The sequence below is a fragment of the Chiroxiphia lanceolata genome, chromosome 17 (genome assembly GCF_009829145.1).
Source record: "Chiroxiphia lanceolata isolate bChiLan1 chromosome 17, bChiLan1.pri, whole genome shotgun sequence".
NCBI lineage: Eukaryota > Metazoa > Chordata > Aves > Passeriformes > Pipridae > Chiroxiphia > Chiroxiphia lanceolata.
In genome coordinates, this window is record NC_045653.1 from 13,503,564 (window position 1) to 13,521,538 (window position 17,975).

At 51.5% G+C, this 17,975-nt stretch overlaps 2 protein-coding genes across 3 annotated transcripts in view; one reads left to right on the forward strand and one right to left on the reverse strand.

Annotated features, from left to right (window-relative positions):
- Positions 1 to 681: 681 nt before the first annotated feature.
- KCNK15 (potassium two pore domain channel subfamily K member 15) lies at positions 682 to 8,423 on the forward strand. Of its 2 annotated transcripts, XR_004360010.1 has the most exons (3): positions 682 to 999; positions 4,330 to 8,094; positions 8,213 to 8,423. XR_004360010.1 is itself a non-coding variant. In XM_032704943.1 (2 exons), the coding sequence occupies exons 1-2, from the start codon at positions 717 to 719 to the stop codon at positions 5,238 to 5,240; spliced, it is 1,194 nt and encodes a 397-aa protein (XP_032560834.1). In that variant the 5' UTR covers positions 682 to 716; the 3' UTR covers positions 5,241 to 8,423. The 2 variants fall into 2 exon arrangements, 1 of the variants encoding a protein (XP_032560834.1); XM_032704943.1 differs by having other exon boundaries at positions 4,330 to 8,423.
- The window catches only part of RIMS4 (regulating synaptic membrane exocytosis 4), a 53,955-nt gene continuing 44,293 nt past the window's right edge, over positions 8,314 to 17,975 (reverse strand). The window contains exon 6 of the mRNA XM_032704944.1: positions 8,314 to 16,181. Within this exon, the coding sequence (XP_032560835.1) occupies positions 15,963 to 16,181 (219 nt within the window). The 3' untranslated portion in view covers positions 8,314 to 15,962. The remainder of the gene's footprint in view (positions 16,182 to 17,975) is intronic.

The following is a 17,975-nucleotide window of genomic DNA, read 5'->3' on the forward strand; positions in this document are numbered from 1 at the left end:
TGCCTGCACTGGATGGCACCGCAGGGTACTTCGGGACAGCCACACAGCCCTAAAGGCCCTTTCTGCCAGGAGGGCAGGTGCTGGCATGAGAACCTCCTCCAGCCTGGGCGCTCGCAGCCAGGGGCAGCTTTGGGGGCAACGGGGCTGTCACCAGCGCCACCGGCACGGGACGAACCGCGGCCTCGCCAGGGCTCACCTGCAGCCGGGGGCCGCCAGCTCTGCCCAGGGTGCCAGGTACGGGGGGCTTGGGACACAGCGGAGCCAGCCTTGGTGTGAGTGCGAGCCGGTGACCGAAGCAGCTGCTGCCTACGGAGCCGGTGCGGGGAGCGCGCAGGAGGCGGTGCCCGGGGCACTCCGGAGGCGCTGCGCGGTGCCCGCGGTCGGTGCGGGGGAGCCGTGTGCGGTGTGAGGTGTGCTGTGTTCTGTGTGCTGTGTGCGGTGTGCCGTGTGCTGTGTGCGGTGCCCGGTGTGCTGTGTGCAGTGTGCGGTGCGCTGTGTGCTGTGTGCGGTGTGCCGTGTGCGGTGCGGTGCCCGGTGTGCGGTGTGCAGTGTGCTGTGCGCTGTGTGCTGTGTGCGGTGTGTCGTGTGCGGTGCCCGGTGTGCGGTGTGCCGTGTGCGGTGCGCGGGGGGCGGTCGCGGGGGTGCGCGGGGGGCGGTCGGGGGGCGGCGGCGGGGCCATGCGGAGCGCGGGCTGAGCGCGGCGGCCGCCCCTCGCCATGAAGCGGCAGAACCTGCGCACGGCCGCGCTCATCCTCTGCATCTTCTCCTACCTGCTGGTGGGCGCCGCCGTCTTCGATGCGCTGGAGTCGGAGGCGGAGAGCGGCCGCAAGCGGCTGCTGGAGCAGAAGCGCGGGGAGCTGCGGAGGAAGTACCGCTTCTCCGCCGACGACTACCGGGAGCTGGAGCGGCTGGTGCTGCAGGCCGAGCCGCACCGCGCCGGCCGCCAGTGGAAGTTCGCCGGCTCCTTCTACTTCGCCATCACGGTCATCACAACCATCGGTGAGTGCGGGCAGCCCGGCCGGCGCCCGCGGCATCCCTCCATCCCCAACCCTCTGCACGCCGTGTCCCTCCATCCCCACCTCCCGATACCCGTGTCCCTCCATCCCTGTCTCCCATCTTCCTCTATCCCCACGCCCCTGCATCCCATATCCCTCCATTGCCACCTCCCTGCACCCCATCCTCCTCCATCCCCGCACCTCCAGTACCCCCGGCAGCTCCAGGACAGCCTGGGGGATGCCACATGGCAGAGGCAGGTCTCCTCCTCGCAAGGCTTGCATCTCTTTAGGCATCTCTTTAGCCCCCGCCCCGAGCTGACCCTGTGAGACCCCCAGTGCCCAGCGCTGGGGAAGGCAAGGCATGGGCAGGCTGGGGCCACCCCGGTGCCGGGGATGCTGCTGTGGCTGGGGCCACGAGACACGCTGGTGTCCCAGGGAGGCAGCACCTCGTGGAGCTTCTGCAGGAACCTTTGGGGCAGGCAGCTGCCCAAGCTGGCAGCGATGTGGGAGGGCAGAGGTGGGGGCCACATCTGTCCCTGCTCAGGGCTGTGTCCAGCGAGCCGAGCGAAGAGCTGGGCAAGAACTGTTGGCTTCTTTGCCAGCTCAAAACTCCACAGGTTTGGCTGTGTGAGACCTGCTTCAGGGAGCCAAGAGAGCCACCAGCCACTGCCCCTCGCTCTGCCTGCGCAGGAACCTGCAGAGAGATGGGTGTCAGCTTGGAGGGGAATGATTGAATCACATGAAACTCCCACACAGACACACTCACCCACACTAGAGCCCAGTGCCTTCAATTTTGCAAGAGAATGAAACTAAATTGTTTGAAGGTTCCCTTAATTCTAGGCGAGATTAGCCACATGGGAGTTTAGCACTGTTTAATTAATCCATTTTGATTAATCCATGCACCCTGAGCATCCCATGGGGGTAGACAGGCTGGGATCCTGTGCTCGTGTCACTGCTTGTGCTGGGATTTCAGTCAGCAGATGTGTTTTGGAGGCAGAAATTCTGAGGCCAAATCCTGCCCTGCCACAGCCAGCAGCCACCTCCTCATCTGCAGGACAGGACTCAGCCTTACCAAAGGGCTTGGGATGGTTGAAACACCTCTGGTAGCTGAAAGCATCATCCCCCAGGACAAGGGCTGATGGGATCAACTGCACCGTGTTACCAGAGGACAAGAGGTTGGCAGAGGGGCAGGAACCCTGCAGGCCCTGCCTGGGGTCTCCATGTGTTCCCATGGGATGGGGGCCGTGCAGCTGGGAACACACGTGGCCAGCAAACAGCAGTGGGCTCAGGGCACAGTTCAGGTGAGGCCCCAGCAGGAGGGAAGGGTGAATGGCTTCAGCAAAAATCTCCATCACTGCCTGACAGGTTATAGCTTCATTTACATGATTTTCCTGTCAGCTGTGACAAACAATGGCTACGCTTCTCACACGCCCTATGTGATAAATAATTGCAGCCCAGGTGCCATATTTCTGAAACACTGGCATGTCAGATCTCTTTATGTTGGGCTGTGCTCCAAATCTCAGTTTTAACGTTAATGTAGCTGTGTTTACTCTTTCTAATTCCCTTTGTCATTTTGAAAGCATCAGTCAAACGCTCTTTCAACAGTCTCTCAGGGTGTAACAACTGTTTTTCCACTTACTGCTCTTCTGGATCATTATATTTACCTCCTCATTGCTGTCATTGTATTATCTGGTAGCCTGGGATTTGGTAATTGCACTTGGTTATTAAGCTTGGATCTGACAGGGTTTTTTTGCCACTGCAGTCTCCTGTCTGCTCTGTATTCTGTGAAATGTGGCATGCAGGCATTAAGTTCATAATTTTTGATTGTGTGGGTTTGTGAACAGACAGAGCAATTAGAAGCTGGTGCCTTCCTGCCTGCTCACAGCTTAGAGCACAGCATGGTGCAGGATGCTGTCTTCAGCCCCTCAACCCTGTCCCAAGCAGGAGTTTCCTGGAGTGGGAGGTGTGTTCCAGAGCCCGGGATAACATGGTTATCCTCCTCTGGTCACCCCATCACTGTGTGCTGTCAGCTTCCACAAGAGTCCTGGAAACCCACTGGCAGCAAGGACAGAGGTGAAGCCAAGGCACAGCTTTGAGTAAGACAGAAATAAACAAGAGGGTTTCTTCTCCACGCAAAAGTCACACAAATTCCTGCAAAAAGTGAAAATATAAGTAGCTGTTTGTGAAAGGCCCCAGCAGCAGCATGGGAAGGAGCCAGTGCTGTTCTGTGGGCACCTTCAGAAGGGAAGTTTCTGGCCCTGGTAGTTTCTTATAAAAGAAACTCAGAAGAAAGGCTTGGATGCCTTTGGATGCCTTTGGATGCTGTTACTCCCCACACCACGTGACTCCCTGGCACTGAGTTTGTTACTCATCTGCTGAGGGCAGGGGCCACTGGTTTCTGTTAAGCTGCTGTAATTGAGGTGGGCACAGAATCGCTGGAGTCCGGAAGATTGCAGTGAACACCTCGTTATGCCTCACGGTGTAATCGTGTGTGTCCTTGAGTCACAGCTCTGAAACTTGGACCAAGGTGGGGAAATTAAATCTCAGAAGGCATTCAAGGCAAACCTTGTCCTCCTTGAGCTCCTTGTCCCTGGGACAAGGGCTGACAGGGCTTCAATGGCATAAATGCTCACTTCCCTGCATCTAAAACAGCACAACCCCTCCTCCCCAGCAGTCCGGCTGTGATTTAGGTCTGAGTCTTGGTGACACTGGAGTAAATCTGGAGTGGCTCTGCAGAAGTCCTCCCACACTTAGATGCTTCTGCAGGGACTGGTTCTATAACTCCTGTCCAACAAGGTCACACAGCAGGTGCTCATATAGCCAAGAGTCAAAGGTTCCTGTGACACTGGAGTGCTCAGGGGGACCAGGAGCAGGTGCCAGGGGAGGTCTCAATGCCCCTGGACAGTCCTGGCTGGGTGTGTTCCCTCCCACAGGGTGACCCTGGCACTGTTGTCTCAGCATCCTGTGGAGCCCTCATCCTCCCTAAGGTTACCCTGCACACCCAGCGCTGCACTGGCATGGCCTCTGAATTGTTTGTGAGCTGCAAGAGGCTTGTCCAGCTCTAGACTCCCGTCCAGCTCTAGGGCTCCTTGTGGCCTCTGCGACAAGCTCAGGGTCCGTCAGGAGAGGACCTTCTCTCTTTAGAGGCCAAGTGAGGTTCCACCTACATAAAACTGTGATTTTATGGATGTGGCCTCATGTGGCCCCATTAGCACTGCCTGCAGATCTGTTACTGAGTCATTTCCCAGTTTCCCTACTGCTCCTCTGGTCCCAGGGCAGCCTTGCTGGAAACCCCAGTGAGGGCTTGACACCACTTATCCTCTTTCCTTCACAGGCTACGGACACGCTGCCCCGGGCACGGATGCCGGCAAAGTTTTCTGCATGTTCTATGCCATCCTGGGCATCCCCCTGACGCTGGTCATGTTCCAGAGCCTGGGGGAGCGCATGAACACCGTGGTGCGGCTGCTGCTCAAGAAAATCAAGAAGTGTCTGGGCATGAGGACAACCCATGTCTCCATGGAGAACATGGTCCTTGTGGGCTTTCTGTCCTGCATGGGCACCCTGTGCATCGGCGCCGCAGCCTTCTCTTACTTCGAGGGCTGGACTTTCTTTCATGCCTATTACTACTGCTTCATCACCTTGACCACTATTGGCTTTGGAGACTTTGTGGCTCTGCAGAAGAACGAGGCTCTGCAGAAGAAGCCCCCGTACGTGGCTTTCAGCTTCATGTACATCCTGGTGGGCCTGACCGTCATCGGCGCCTTCCTCAACCTGGTGGTGCTGCGGTTCCTGACGATGAACTCGGAGGACGAGCGGCGGGACGCCGAGGAGCGAGCCTCGCTGAGGAGAGCCCGCAACAACATCCACCTCAAGCCAAAAGAGGACAGCCGGAGCAGCAACGCCATTTTTCTCCCCGTGGAGGACAGGACGAGCCAGATGAACCTGATCCCGCTGGTCCAGGACGCGGAGAGGCAGCGGCGCCAGTCGGCCAACTCTGCGGCCGCGGTGCCCTCCTTCTGCACGTGCCTGTGCTACAGACCCCAGGTGTGTGGCAGCCCCGTGCCCTCCCACCCCGAGACCCTGAGCTGCCACACCAACCCCGTGTACTACAACTCCATCTCCTACAAAATCGACGAGGTGTCCCTGAGCACGCGGGGTCAGACCGGCTCTTCCCCGGGGAGCACTTTATCATCCAACAGCCCTCGCTGCCGGCAGCACCCCCGGCTGCGCAGGAAATCCATCTAGGAGCGTGCGCCGAGCTGCTCTCAGTGCTCCAGTCTTACCATGATGATAAATTAAGAACAGGTTCTTCTTACTCTCTCATTTCTTCTGTTTCTCTCCCCTTTCAGCTGGCAGCCAGCCCCACGCAGGGTCCAGCAGGAGGCTTTAAACCCTGTCAAGAAATAAGTACTCCTTTTTTGCAGGCACTGAATGACACTGTCAGTTTTTATTTGCTTTTTCCTCCCAGGTAGGTTCAGGCATTTGGGTCTGGCAAGAGCGCCCCTGGTGTGAAGCCCAGTAAGCTGTAGGTTTGCTTTCCCACCTCCCTGCTCCCCAGAGGGTGCATTGCTGCTTTCCCACCCTGCCAAACCTCAGCTGTGGCTGCTGCCAGCACATGGCTCCTGCTCCATGGGCTGGGTTGCACTTGCTGAGACTACCAAATCCAGGGCCCATGTGAGTGAGCCCTGCAGGGTTGAGGACCTTTAAGTTGTCCCCCGACACTGGGTGCAGGTAAGTCAGTGCCATGCAGTAGGTTTGCAGCTGGTGATGGGCAGGGGGGAATGGGCTCAGCACATGGGGATGGCTTTATGGAGCTGCATCTCCCAGGTCCTTTAGGCTGGCTCAGTGCTTCTGGAAGCTGGAGGCCCATGCACTCACCCACTTGCCCACCAGCACACTGTACCTCTTACACCTTACTGGGAGGTCCTGAGCTGGCTGGTGGGATCTGTGTCCCACTCACAGGGGAAGCTGAACTCCTGCAGTCCAGTCCAGTCCAGTCCAGTCTAGCCCAGCCCTCCTCTGCTGAGCCCACACTGTGCTAAGGGCAGCCCCAGGGAGAGCCTTCCTCAACCACACAAAGTCACTTGAAAAGGGCTTGGCCTTGAGGAGACTTTTTTTTTTAGCTAAAATCACCCCTCTCTTCCCCACCTTTCCTCCAGCTGGAAGCCCAGCAGCTCCTCACCTCCTCACGGTCCCCACGAGCCCCTGGGTCTGTGTTTATTGCTGCTGGGATTACCTGAGGGGGCTGATCCCATCCCCACGTGCCCCCCACACCTGGGAGGCTCTTTCCAGCTGGTGGCCTTTGTCCATCCTGTCTCATCTGCAGGAAAGCAGGACTAGGCTCTGACAGCGGCAGGAGCCCTGTTTCACTTTTTTTCCCCCCCAATAAAGGGACATTTTCACTATTGGCTCTATCTAAAATACCCTCTGAGGGGGTTTTCCTGAAGGAAAATCCACTTTTCTTGATGTGAAGGCACAGAGAATGCCAGCGTTGGAAAGGTCTCAGGGCAGGCTTTGCTCTCTCCCCTTTTGTTCTGGGTGGCAGCTTAATAAAAGATGAATCCAGCTGGTGGTGGTTGGTTATTTGTCAGGAGGAGGAGCAGAGGGATGTGTCCAAGCCCCAAACCCCAGAGACTGCAGTTCCCCCCGGGGCCCAGCAGCTGCCTCACTTTGCACCAGTGGCCCCAGATCTGGACCAGCTGGGTGAGCCTTGGTTTTAAAGAGAAAGGGGGTGGGGAGGCAGAAAGCAAGCTGTGAGCTTGTAAAACAGGCTTAAAAATGAGACTTCCATTGGCTTCTGATCTCCTCAGTGGTGCCACTTCATGCTGATCCCACCAGCTCAGCCCCTTTGTTGCCATCTCCCATCTCCCCCACCCTCCCCAAGGCTGTCAGCCCAAGGCTTGGCTGCAGTGTGATGCCTTTGCCATCAGAGCTGGGCAGCAGATGGAAATCTCTCCCTCTTTCCCTGTTAAACCTGGGACACCTTCCCAGAGGCCAAGATGGAGATGGCACCTCTCACCCTCATCCACCCTCATGGAAAGAGGCAGGTAGAGGCAGGTCCTGAGTTCCTGCCCAAAGCAGAGCCTGCACAGCATTGCCCTGGTGGAACCCACCTCTCACGGAGCTGGAAGCAGGAGAACATCCCCAGTGCAGAGGCTGAGCCAGCTTTGCACTCTCCCTCTGGATTCAGGCTGGCATTGCCCGTGCTCGGGTCACAGAGCCCACCATGCACAGGCAGAGTGGGCAGAGGCAGCGGGGCTGTGCTGTGGCATCTGCCCCGGGGAGGACAGTGCTGCTGAGGAGGTGATGGTGCAGAAAGTGGGGCACACACTTGGGTTATTGCTGCTTCCACGTGGCCTGAGCTTCCAGGCAGCACTGCTGGGGAGCTTGGCTGCTCAGGGACTGCCTGAGCCCTGCTTTGGAAGCTGGTGATGGTCTGAGAGTGGGAGATGCTGTTCACCCCCAGGTGCCCCCAGACACTCTCACTGCTAAAGAAACTCTCCCCCTCCTCCCTCCACCACTGCTCCCTAGGGGCTGTAGCTGGGGCAGGTGAGAAGCTGCCCCTTGGTCCTGCCCCAATGACCAGCAAAGGGATGTGGAGGCATGAGAAAAACCTTTAAGAAAATTCCCCATGAACTATGACTTGTGATCCCTCATTGCTCCCATATGGGAAAAGGGCTTGTACTGGCTCCCCAGGGAATGCTGCCTGTTCTCACCACCCCCTCCCACAGACCCCCTAACATTTCCCACCCCAGGGCTGACAAAGGTCACCCAGGAGCAGGCAGCAGCTGCACACCCAGTGACATCCAAGGGTCTCCTTCCCCAGGGATCCCCAGGCTCCCCTGCACCCACACTCACTCAGTATTCCCAACAGCCTGGGGCAGGGGTACTTTCTTCTGCCAGCAGTCTTCACCTTCAGGGTTTCAAAATCATCCTTGAATGTCCACGGCTGGGCATGAAGGATCTTGGGAAGAAAACAGCAGGAGCAGAAGGCTTTGGACTGGGGTGGTGAACAGAGTACAGCTGGGAGCAAGCTGAGCTCTGTGCCTGGGGAGGCCCATGGCCCAATTTCATCTAGAAGTGTCACAGGGAAATGCAGGTTTGAGGCTGGGGCTGATTGAGGGAGCTGGAGTTAGGGCCCTTCCACAAAGAGCACTGGCAAGGAGCCTGGGACAGAACCAGGACACACCAGGATGAGTTACTCTCATTCCCCACAGGCACAAGAAGAAGGGAGGTCCCAGTTGAAATCAGGCTGAAGATCAGGGTGGTGGCAACAGAGAGGGCACAGACACTCAGCAAAAAAACCTCCAACACACCATAGGAAAAAAAAAGGTTTTATTATCACCATTATCAACGTTTTCATTAGCTTAACACTGAATTGTAAATCACTCAATCATTACATATTGTCTGAATAAAACCTACAGACAGGAAAAAAGTATAGCAGAATCCTCTCCTGACTACAGACGAGGGCCGGTGTCCCACCGGCGCTGCAGGGACGTGTCCCACCTTCCACCCAAGGCAGCCCACGCACCTCGCAGGCCCCTCACCCCGGGGCAAAGGCTGCCCAGCTCCATTGCCTGTGTTCCCTCCGGCTCCACAGAGATTACATCTCACCACACGATGTTAAAAACCTCCAAAAAGTTTTGGAGAGGGTTACCAGAGGCCGAAAAGAGGCAGATCAGCTGCCCCCACTCCTGCAGAAAGGCAGGAGGAGTGCAGTGCCCCTGCAAAGCTGTTGGGGTTTGTGAAGCGATTAATGAAGTAAAAAGGGTTAACCCAAGAAAGCAGATTTCCCTATACTGGCCAGGCCCTGGCACGAGAGGAACAAGGCAGAGCACCTGCAGCTGGAGTGGGGAGGTGAGGGTGTGGATGGGCTGGGGGTGGCCCCATCCTCGAGCAGAGGCCAGCTCTGCTGCACCGCCCCGGGGCTCCCGGCGGGCAGCCTGGGAGGGACACGTCAGTGAAAGAGATGCCCTGGGCAGCCTCAGTCCCCTCGGGCTGGAATAAGGCTTTGTATGGAGAGGGAAGGGGGAACCCCTGAAGGGAGCAGAGGATGCTGGGGAAAGCAAAGGGAACCTGGAGGAAAGCTAGCTGGAAGCTCCCCTTCTCCCCGGGCAGCACAGGGGCAGATCCCGGTCTGTCCTCTCCCGGCTGTCAGTGTGGCACATCCCACCTGCCTGCGCTGTGCAGCCCCTGCAGAAGACCCCTTGCTCCTTCCAAGGATGGGAAAGGAAGGACCCCCTGTGGTTTGAATCTGGGACTGCCACGAAACGTGGGCAGGACACGGGCATCCCTGGTGGGTGGCAGGCCATGGCAGTGCTGCATGAGGGGGTCTTGGGGGAGGCACTGCATCCCCGGGATGCCCTTTGCTGTTTCCTGGTGCAGGGAACAGCCTGCAGGGAGCAGGAGAAAGGCAAGCCCAGCGTGGTGAGGCTGTGGGATCGTGCCTTGGACTTGCTCTCCAAACCTCACTTTCCTTTGCTCCAAAGCCAAAAGCAGCTCCAGGTCGAGGAGACGGAATCACCAAAGCAGAGACCAGTGTGCAGAACTGGGTAAGGAGCAACAGCCACAAAGAAAAAACTGCTGCGGGATTTCGAGCTCCAGGCTGGCTGTTAGTGGGACCTGGAGCAGCTATCCCAACATGTGGTGCCCAAGCAACTACAAAAACCAACTCCTGGAAAGCCTGTGGGATGGCTTCAGCATCCTGGATCCTTCCCTTGGGTTGCTTCTGCCCCCATCCCTCCCTCTCAGGGAGTGGAGCTCACAGCTGTGCCCTCATGGCCTCTCTGCCAGACACAGCCCTTCCCTGCCCAGCACGGGGGTCTCGAGCCCACCTGAGGTGCCCAGCATAAATGCCAAGGCTGTCTGCTGACCTGGCTGAGCGGGGCTGAACAACACAGCTTTGGGTGCTGTTTTAGCTACTGGGAAGTCACGAAGGGAAAGTCGATGGGTTGTTGCCTCTGTTTGCTGGTGCTCTGGAAAGGGCTGGTGCAGGGTCCTTCTGTTACAGCCTCTTAAGTGCAAAGAACCAAATGCTACAAGAAACTCTCCCTGGTTCCTCCCCTCTGCAAGAGTAAGAGCAGCTACCATGGGGGAGGAGGGCAGAGGGTGTCTACACTTTGAGAAGAGCCTGAGGTTCCCCAAGAATGACTGTGATGCTGCTGTCGTGGGTGAGCAGCTGGGGCTGGACATGCAGCTGCTTGGTCATGGGGATGTGGCCACTGAGCAGAGGAGCCTGGCAGTGAGTGGAAAATTCATCAGCCACGTTTTGAGAACACCTAATCACTTGCAAACTCCCTGGGGAATTAATGTGTTCTCAGACACACACCTTGGCTGGTGGGCACTGGGGTAAACAAGAAAAGGCTGTCACTGATCATCCCCTTTTCTAAATGTTTGGCTCAAATTTGGTAGCTGCAATTTCATTTTAGATGTTCCCTCCAGGTTTCAATATGCCCTGGGCTCCTCTACTGACAGTGCTTTGCATTTACACCTCTCTCTCTCCTCAAAGCGTTTCACAAAACCCAGGAATTTTTCCATCATTCCTCCAGGCTCCCAGCACCACTGGGACTTGCTGCCTGCACAGCCAGCAGTCTGGCAGTCTTGAGAACAACACAGAGACCTGTCCTATGGGAAATGCCGCAAGGAATCCACAGGCAATGAACTGGGACACTGTTCTGAGGCTGTTTTATTCTGTGCACTGCACCAATGATGGAGCTGACTTAAAGTCCAATATCCTGATGCTGCCACTTTGGAAAAATCTTCAGGTGAGCCCAGCACTAGCAAACTTCTGGAGAATGGCACAGAACTGTGCCTGTTTTACCCCTCAGTCCCCTGTGATCCTCTGCGAAGGTGCAATCTCTCTGCCTTGGGTGGAATTTTCTAACAAAATGGACAAATACCACCTATGAAATGGACAAAATAACCCACAAAGCCTTTAAAGAGGAGCAGCCCAACCTGCTGCTCTGAAAAAAACCTCCCTTTAGCTTGCCCCTGGTATCTCGAGGAAAATAGGCAGCTGTCAGGCAGAACTGATGTGGCCCCAGAGTGCAAAGGCTTTTTTGCTTTATCAGGGCTACGGTGGCAGTGGGAACCATTCTCGTCGAGTTACAAACACTAGATAGCCTAAGAAAAACCAGGAGATTGAAACAGTCGTGAAGTTTATACTGAAACTATTTTTTACCTCTGTAGTATGAAGTCACCTACAGCTCTTTCATTCCTCACCTAAGAGAGATCTCATGTCGATGGGCACAGACACTCACAGAGAAGTCTATAGGATGAATATATCTCACAAGGCAACAGCCCAGTCTTTGTTTTTTACAGTCAAAGTTAATATGGATCTTTTTCGAAAGTGATGTCGTTGAGATTGAAGACAATTATAAACTGTATCAACAATATGTACTACAGCCTGCAAGTCACAATCTGTGCACACCAAATGGAATATATTATTGCTTGGTAGCCTATTAGACTTTCTTTATAAAAAGATTTTTATACAGAGTACAGGATTATGACAAAACTAGCTAAGTAGTTCTCATCTTGAAAATACAACATCAATTCTTTCAACAAAGTAGCTGAGAGTTAATGAATGATAACAAATACTTACTAATAATTTTATGGCCAGTTTGAACAGAATTTCTTATAGGACTCTTTTCTGGTGTTTATTTACATATGCCTCTTTTCTTTTGGAAAAAAGTTGATAAAATATAACAAGGAACATAGAAATCAAAAGAATGAGTAAACTTCATACCAAGAACATCAAACATTTTTGAAAACACTAAATTATGTTACCTGTTAAAAAACGTACATATCATTTTGTCTTTAAAGAAAAATATTCTTCCTGTTTTAAAATATTACCAACAGCATGTAATAAACTAACTTAAAATGAGTTTCATAAAAAAGTTGTCTTGCTGTCTAAACATTACTAAACATGCTTAGGTTGAGATTCTGTTAACTGCCTCAACATCTTAAAAACAGCTCCTTTACAGGAACTTGTGATATTCATACTCCAGAAGACCTGCAAATTTAGAACAGTACATTGATAAAGGATCTGGTAGCTAGGAACAATAAATATATATTTTCATTCAAAGTAAATAATGCTGCAATGTCCTTTGAAACAACCCATGCCCAAGAAGTGGGGATGCACTCGACTGAACAATAAAGTCACCTGGCCCTTACCCTGCCCAAGGACACAAGTGCCCGCATGGCTCCGACTGCAGGATGAGGACCCATGGATTGAACTGCAGACTGAGGACCTTGTGCTGGCTCTGTGCCACCCCAGCTGTGTTGGGGCAAAGGGGAAAAAACACCAAGAGAAAATACCTTTTTTTTTTTTTTTTTTTTCCCTTGAGCAAACCAGGACCAGCCACGGTCACGGCTGCAAATTTTTGCTCAGAGCACAAAGAGGACAAAGCCACATGTGAGGCTGCTCTCCCTGTGTGCAGGGGATTCCCACTGGGGAGAGATTATTCTGCTCTCAGCATCAAGATTTGTTTTCCATGGGAATAGTAATGCAGGTAACATTTAGGGATTGGCTCTCCATGGTTTTTTTGGCCAGCAATCCTCCCATTACCATTAGAACATAGTAGTTCATGCAGAACCCTGAGCTGGGCAGGCATTTATCTCTCCTCAGTCTCATCCCTCACCACGCTCACAGACCAAAAAAATACTATAATGCCTTTTTTTCTTTTATTTAAGTCTCCTGCTCTTCCTCTCTCCCCTATCTCTGACTAGAACTAACAGCAAGACTCAGGCACAGGAAAAGGCTCAGCCAGGACTTGCAAAGGGAACCAAAGTTGAGTTTCCAGTTGCTCATCACTCTGGCAAATGTCTGCTTTGTGCACAACCACGCTGGTAATCCCAACTGTCACAGCACATCACCTCAGACAGAACTGGCCAGGCAAATTTTTGGGAAAAAAAGGATTAGGTTTTATAAAAATAAGCTAAACCAAGCCTGAGACTTGTCTTGGATGCTATAGTGGGAGTATTTAAACTGATGGATAACTAGAAGAGTTCTTTTTTTGACTACAATACGCCATGGTCAGTGCAGGAATCACGGGTATGAGCGAAGCAAGAATTTAGACTTTGGGGTACAATGCAACTCTCCTGGCCTCACTCTGTATCCCGTGAGCACACTCAGGAGGGCTCCTGTGAGTCTGCTTTAAGAGGGAAGGTCACCTGCACTTGCCAGTTCACGTGGCTGTGCTGTGTGTGGCAGCCAGGGATGGCAACGCTCACTCACTGGGGAGAAACAGGACTGGGAAGTGAGTAAAACAAAAGTGAGAGCCACTGGACCACAGTCAACCACGTAAAAAATGCAGAAGAAAACAGGACAGAGCAGACTGTTAAACTGCCTCCAAATCACAGAACTGGAGACCTTAACAAAAATAACACAACCAGAACTGTAACTTCTGTGTTTTACCCTGACAGTGACCTTTTCCTGTGATTAAAACCAGACGGAAGATGGTCCTCAGTGCTATGGAGTCCTGTGGTAACTAAACTGATCATCACTGAGCCTGCAGAGCTTTTGGAGGGGCAGGATACAGAGACACGTCGTGTCTGCCAGGGAAACAGGAACTGAGCTTTTTGACAGACAGTCATTAAACAAAGCTTTCTGGGGGAATGTTTTTGGCATGTATAGTCTCCTACTCCCTATTAAAGACTGCAAAAATGCTGCATTCATCTTCCTGGACACAGGAAACCCAGGATTAACGTGGCTCTTACTGGTAGATAATGTCCAAACTAAGTACCCATACAAAGGTTTCAGCATAACCTAAGACAGAAGCCCTGTTACTCAGCTGCCAGGTCTGGCATGTACCTGGAGCTCCCCACAGTCCTTTTAAAGTCATAGTTATTAAAAGATCCAGTGCTACAAACCACTAAATCTACCTTATCTATTCTAGTTCATACACATATTGTACAATATTGCCTAGTACTCACTACATACCAAGAGGAAAAGATGCTGACTTGAATTACAAGTAAATGTGCTTTTTTTAAAAAAATAAAAATAAGAGAGAGCGCCACAACATAGTTTGACCAGCATGCAACAAACTTTCTTCAGCTAATATATAGAAATTGTCTAATACAATTAGAAAAAATAATTAGTGAGAGGCCCGAGACATATTTGATCAAGGAAATAAGGAGATTTATCTGAAATGTTGAGGCTTTTGCCACTGAAGACTCAAAAAACTAGACATTCTATGTCCCTTGTCCTCCTTCCCTCTCCTTTATATTATATAATTTCTTATAGATTATTGTAAGGCCTACAATTTTTGCATCTATCATGTAAATTACCTCAAAATATTTTAAAATGCCATAGACAAGCTAGGACCAAAAGCAACTGCTTTTACCATCCACTCAACACTCATGCTTTTATTCTAACAAAGCTGAGGTCCACATGCAGAAATAAATGCTCAGTATTTCTCTATGACAGCTCAAGAATCTGCTCATTCCTACACGTGACATGGGACCCTCACTTTTAAATCACAAAGCAAAACATCTCCAAAAGCTTATTTATTCTGGGACAGCAGTCATCAAATCCTCACTAGGAACTAAGACAAAACCTAGCCAAAAGAGAGCTATCAACAGAAAACCTTCGGAGATTCTCTGTGATTTTGGGTAATTTCACTGTTGGAAGGATCTAGTGCACTTCCTCCAGCACGTGGCTCTGCTGGCAACAGCTGCCACAGCTCAGCAGCTCCAAGAATGTGCTTGACTGGATCTACAGGACTTGTTTACAGTTAGAGTTGCACTTTAATGAACAGAATATACACGCTGTGACCGCCGTGTGTCACATTCCTCACTCACTACCTCTCTGTACTTCAGGGGTCACATCTCCTCTTGCAGGACACTTGACAATGTCTGTGTACTACTGACACTGCCTAAAGCTCCCCTCTCTCCACAGGGAAGGTTATGTGCTCTCCAGCATGTTCTTGTCAGATGACAAACTGAGGTTTCTTTATTCTGCACCCCCAGAAACCCCAATCTCCTCTCCCATGGCTGAACAAAACAGTCCTGTTTCAGGTCAGTCCACAGCACAACAGGAAGGGCAGCATCTCCAGCAGATATGTACCAGTACAAGGGAGATGGAGGCAAAGCAGGAGATAGAAGACATCATGACTGAAGGATGCACAGCAACAGGGTAAGGGGGTCAGTAAACTGCAGAACGTTGTATCTGACAATACAAAACATGTCAAGCTGCAACTCTGATGTTCAGTTCCCACTTCCAGTGGGCTTTTTTTCTGAGCAAAACTGCAGTTAATTATCCTGCTAAACTCGAACTCTGTTTAAACTGTCTGATCTAAGTAGGTGCTACTTGTTCTCCCACCAAGTTTGCTTCATCAGCAGTGTTAGACACGTAATGCAGTAAAGACACTTGCTGGTAATTTGGCACAGTTTGAAAACACAGCTACGACAGTGTTACAGCTAACATGACTCAGTGACAGGGAACTGATTCTAAGGAAAGAGTTGCAGGTTTCTTTCTTTTTCTTCTTTTCAAAAAGAAAGACCTTATAAAAACCCTAATGCTTCCTCCTAAACTTTCTGCTCCTGCTCTTTTCAGGCCAGATGTTGACCTCTGAATTTTTCATGAAAGAATCCGTATTAGAAATTTCTAATATGCACAGTTAAGAAAAATTCCTTCCTTACTCCCCCTCAAATTCTTTCAAACACTGCAACTTTTCAGGGTTAATATTGATCTGAAACAAGGGTCCAAGAATGACAGTGAGAGAAGTGAAACAAGAGGTGTATGTCTAATTTGACAACTAGGACTCATGCCCCACGGCACCTCCTCCTCGGACGGAGAGGGCACAGTGCCCTCCCCCTCGTCTTCTGTCTAAGGTCACTGGTTTATCCTCCTCTTCCAGCTCCACAAGAACTGATTGAACATGCATTGCGCTTGAGGTCAGAGTTCCAGCAAACAAAACCTTTGACAGCATGTTTAAAAAACAAAAGCAGTTCCCCCTTCCTTACTCACTAAGACCTGTCACAGCAGGGTCCCACTGTGCTCTCCAGGGAAAGCTGTGAGGACTGACGCAGGAGCGGGCCTGTAGTGGGATCTACCATGGAGGAAGTTGGGAAGAGCTTGTACCAGCCGATTGCTAAAGTTGACAAATCCAGTTCTTCCAGGAGGACCCTGGCGACTCCCATGAAGTGCTTGCGCTCCATGCGCCCATAGTTTCCCCAGACTATCACCTTAGGAATAAGAAGGGGGAGCACAGTTAATCCTTCAACTTGCACACTTGCTTGGGAAGCACAAGTCTGACCAATCCTTTCTACTCATCCAACTTCTTGGAGCTTTACTGCAGCCCCAGAAGACCAGAAAAATTAACTCTACCAACAGGTAACGTGAAGCTCCGGCTGATGATATTACTGATTTTTTTAAGCACGTGTTTACAAATTCTAATGTTATCAGATACTTATTCCCCCATGGAAAAGAGGTAAATGTGCATGTGGATAAGACACCGTTCTGCCATTTGATCTGCTGGGCAGGGACAGCACCTGCACCAAGTATCCCTGGGGCTGCAGTCCAACACCCACAGGTAAAACCTGTTCCTGGCACATGACAGGCCTTGGATACACCAAAACGTGGCCTGGGGGGAAAGGGTAGGAAGAGCTCCTTATGTGAGAAAATAAACCAACAGAAAAAAAAGGTGGGCAACAGCTTGGGTCAAAAGCTAACAGTCTGAGGAAAAGAGCATGTTTTAACTTCTGCACTTGGAGCTTGTGGCACAGGGCAGACGGAGACGAGGCACAGCCACTCACCTGGAGGAAGGGCAGGAGCCCAGTGACACAGGGGACACGTGGGGTGGCACGAGGGGAAGCAGAACAGACGGCCGAGATCGGCTCGCAGACGCAGAGAAGGGCTAATGACAGAGCTGGCAGGCGAGCAGGGAAGGCTGAATCACACTTACGACATGATGGAGACCAGTGGGTGGAACAACAGATGCAGTGAGGGTCATGGAATTAGGCATGCTGGAGGTCTGCACGTGGGCAAGGGGCCCTACGTGGCTCCAGACAAAGGAGACGACTGACTCCAGAGCGAGTCCGTGTTCTGAAGAGGAGAGGATGAGTAGGGCGGGTTATGACAATGACCAGTGATCTCTGGCTAATCCTCACAACCTCCTTCCCACCACATTACAAATTTCTGTAAAATGAGGTAGGAGAGACAACGAATGTCAAGTAAAACACAAAAATTCACGCTCTAGGCCAGCAGGAGATGGAGCAAGCCACTGCACAAAGTTGCTTTGGTGACACGGCAATCAGCAGAGAGCCAAGCTCCTCATTTTATTCTCTTGTGCTCTCATTTTACTGCCTTTCCTGGCAGCAAGGCAGCAGGTAAGGAAACCCACGCAAGGCAAGAGCAGACCAAGCCAGGTTCTATCCCAGTTCAGTAAAAAATGTGCAGTCTCGTTGCATCAGGGGAAAATTATTCTAATCAAGGTAGATGAGGAAGAGGTCATTAATGAGAAGGGTCCAGCAGGTTAGCTGGCAATTCACATGCCAGTTGAGGTAAACAATAGAAACTCATGGATGAATTACATTAAGTATTACAAATGGATTTTAGTCAGGCTTTATTAGATGGAAATGATTTTTATATGAATCAACAATGCAAATCATTCTTTGCTCTGGAAACTGAGGTGAAAATATGAGTATGATAGAAAATGTATGGCAGTAACAGAAAAGAGGTTAGAAAAGGGCAGGATATGTGACTGGGTGATGGCCAAAGCAGAGTGTTCTGAATATCTATAAACACAGAAGATAACCAATGCTGCAGATTGTTCAGCAGCTATAGGTACCGCCTATCTCCTAATTGGGTGGGGAAAAAAAACAATTAAAAAAATAAAAATCAACCTCTTCTTGGTAGGTATTCATGGTAATTGGCAGAGGATGAAATAATCATCAGTTTGAGTGTGAAAAAAAAAAAAGGGTTTCCTTTCCATTTGCTACATTCAGATGGAGTGCATTTGGTTCAACGAAAACATTGGC